We start from the raw sequence: 2,119 nt of genomic DNA on the forward strand, positions 1-2,119 counted from the left end.
TCACCTGGAAGGGCAGGGGATTGAGAAGGGGGGTGAGGGGGCAATGCCCAGGTGCTGGGGCAGGTGCACAAGTGGACAGGGCCAGCGGTACGATGCTTACGGCCACCCAGCTCCTTTGAAATCAGTGAGGAGCTCTGGCTGGGGAGGTGGATCAGGACAGGATGAAGCCAAACAGCTCTCAGCAGCTTGGGGCGAGGGGGTGCCGAGGTCCCCGCTCCACCTCAGCCCTCCCAGCCAGCCTCCCTGCTCACCTTTGAAGAAGACGAACCTCCCATCATGCCTCTCATAGGCAGCACTGATGTCCCCAGGGAGACCCCGCCAGAAGTGGCCGATGGGCATGGGGTAGTTGTCCAGCACCCGGTTGTGCCGGACCCTCCAGAACCACTGGCCCTGGTGGGAAACAGGGAAACTGGGTATTGGCAGAGGACAGGGGGACACAGTGCCAGGCATCTTGCCAGGGGGCCCTCCCACCCATGGACCCACCACATCCCCAGGGAAGGTGCAGGAGGGGGTCCCAGCAGGTACCTTGAACACAAACATTTCCCCACGCAGCACTGCCACCGTGTCGAAGTTCCCATCGCAGATGTCGGGGCCATACTGGTCAGGTCGGTCTGGGCTGCCAGGTTTGGGGGGTCGCTCAGGTTTCCCCGGGGGGGGTGGTTTAGGGGGTCTCTGATCTGGCCTGCCAGGTCTCCGGGGTGTCACAGTGGGCAAAGGCTTGGTGGGCTGAGGGTGCCCATCTGTGGTACCTGCACCGGGTGGGCAAGAGAAGGGATGGGGAGATGCAGACCAGCAGCACTCGTGCCTCAGTCTCCTCATGCGTGTGCCCAGCATCCCACCTCTGGGCTCATCCCCCTCCAAGCTCCTCACCATACAGCTGCTGGATGCCTTTGAGGTCATCCTCGGGCAGCTGGAAGTTCTCTGTGTCCATCCACTGGTAGAAGGGAGCCATGATAGCGCTGGGGTTGCTGGAGTGCTCCAAGCCCAGCGAGTGCCCCAGCTCGTGCACGGCCACCAGGAAGAGGTTGTTCCCTACAGAGAAAGGCAACACAGGGCAGAGGACAAGACACATGGAACGGGACCATGGCCCCAACACCCTGTGATGAGGGTGCTCTGGTGGGAGCTGCATCACCCACAGTGGATCCGCTCTCCCTTGCCACTCCTACTCACACCAGCACAGCCCCCTGCCCTCAAACCCAGGGGCCCACCAGGCTCCTCTGGTTGCCTTCATCACTTCCCTGGTGCTCAACTCACCAGACACATCTGTGTTCTCCAGCGTCCAAGGCTCATCCGAGTCAAAATGCGTGTCCCCCCCCATGCCAGGACCAGGAAAATAAGCATGAGCCAAAAACCCCCCGACACCGTCAAAGGGAGAGCTGTCTCCGTGGAAACCGGAGGCAAAGAGCACCATGATGTCGGCCTCCTTCTTCCTCTTCTGCCGGATGTCCTCGTAGGGCACCTCCCGGAAAACCAGCGGCGTGGCTTGCTCCCACACCCGGAAAGCGCGGCGAACAGCCTCATAGGAGTGGTACCGACCCAGCTTCTCTGTGTAGTTTTGGATGCTGGGGGTACAGAGCTCACTGGAGACGGCCCAGGACAACACTCCCTCCCCGAGGGCGTCCATGGCTCTCCATGGCGGGGTGGGAAGCCCTGGAGGTACCTGAAGGTGAGATGGCTCTGGCTCCAGCGCCGCCCCGTCAGCGCGTACCGCTTCCGCCGCATGTTGGACTTCGTCCGTGCCCCAAACTGGTCCGGGACCCCGCAGCGGGGCCGCTTCATCCACCTGCCAGGAGGACATCGAGCCAGGGCTCAGCCCACTGCGACCAGGGTCCCCAGGGGGTTACAGCAATAGCAAGGGGGGTGTCCTGGCTGCAGGGGTGCAGCCTCCAGATGGGGAGATGGTCGACAGCACCCACATTTCAAGGTGCAGGCAGAGCTCGGTGAGAGCCAGAGAGCAGAGCTGCCTTCTGCTAGAGCAAGAGGACACGGAGAAACTCACGCCTTGGTCTCCTCGTCCAGGATGCCAGTGACGGTGATGCCGTAAAACTTCTGCATCTCGGCGAGAGCGGAGGAGAAGGTCTGCGCCGAGTGCATGGTGGACATCTGCCGGCTGGGCTGC

At 62.3% G+C, this 2,119-nt stretch overlaps 1 protein-coding gene across 1 annotated transcript in view; it reads right to left on the reverse strand.

Annotated features, from left to right (window-relative positions):
• The window catches only part of MMP15 (matrix metallopeptidase 15 (membrane-inserted)), a 3,221-nt gene extending 1,108 nt beyond the window's left edge, over positions 1-2,113 (reverse strand). The window contains exons 1-6 of the mRNA XM_008945823.1: positions 2,000-2,113; positions 1,661-1,783; positions 1,255-1,562; positions 871-1,032; positions 526-749; positions 233-390 (exon numbers count right to left, since the gene is read on the reverse strand). Of these exons, the coding sequence (XP_008944071.1) occupies positions 233-390; positions 526-749; positions 871-1,032; positions 1,255-1,562; positions 1,661-1,783; positions 2,000-2,103 (1,079 nt within the window). The 5' untranslated portion in view covers positions 2,104-2,113. The remainder of the gene's footprint in view (positions 1-232; positions 391-525; positions 750-870; positions 1,033-1,254; positions 1,563-1,660; positions 1,784-1,999) is intronic.
• Between the last annotated feature and the right edge of the window lie 6 nt (positions 2,114-2,119).

Source organism: Merops nubicus, unplaced genomic scaffold, assembly GCF_000691845.1.
Source record: "Merops nubicus isolate BGI_N331 unplaced genomic scaffold, ASM69184v1 scaffold46368, whole genome shotgun sequence".
In the NCBI taxonomy this organism is placed as follows: domain Eukaryota; kingdom Metazoa; phylum Chordata; class Aves; order Coraciiformes; family Meropidae; genus Merops; species Merops nubicus.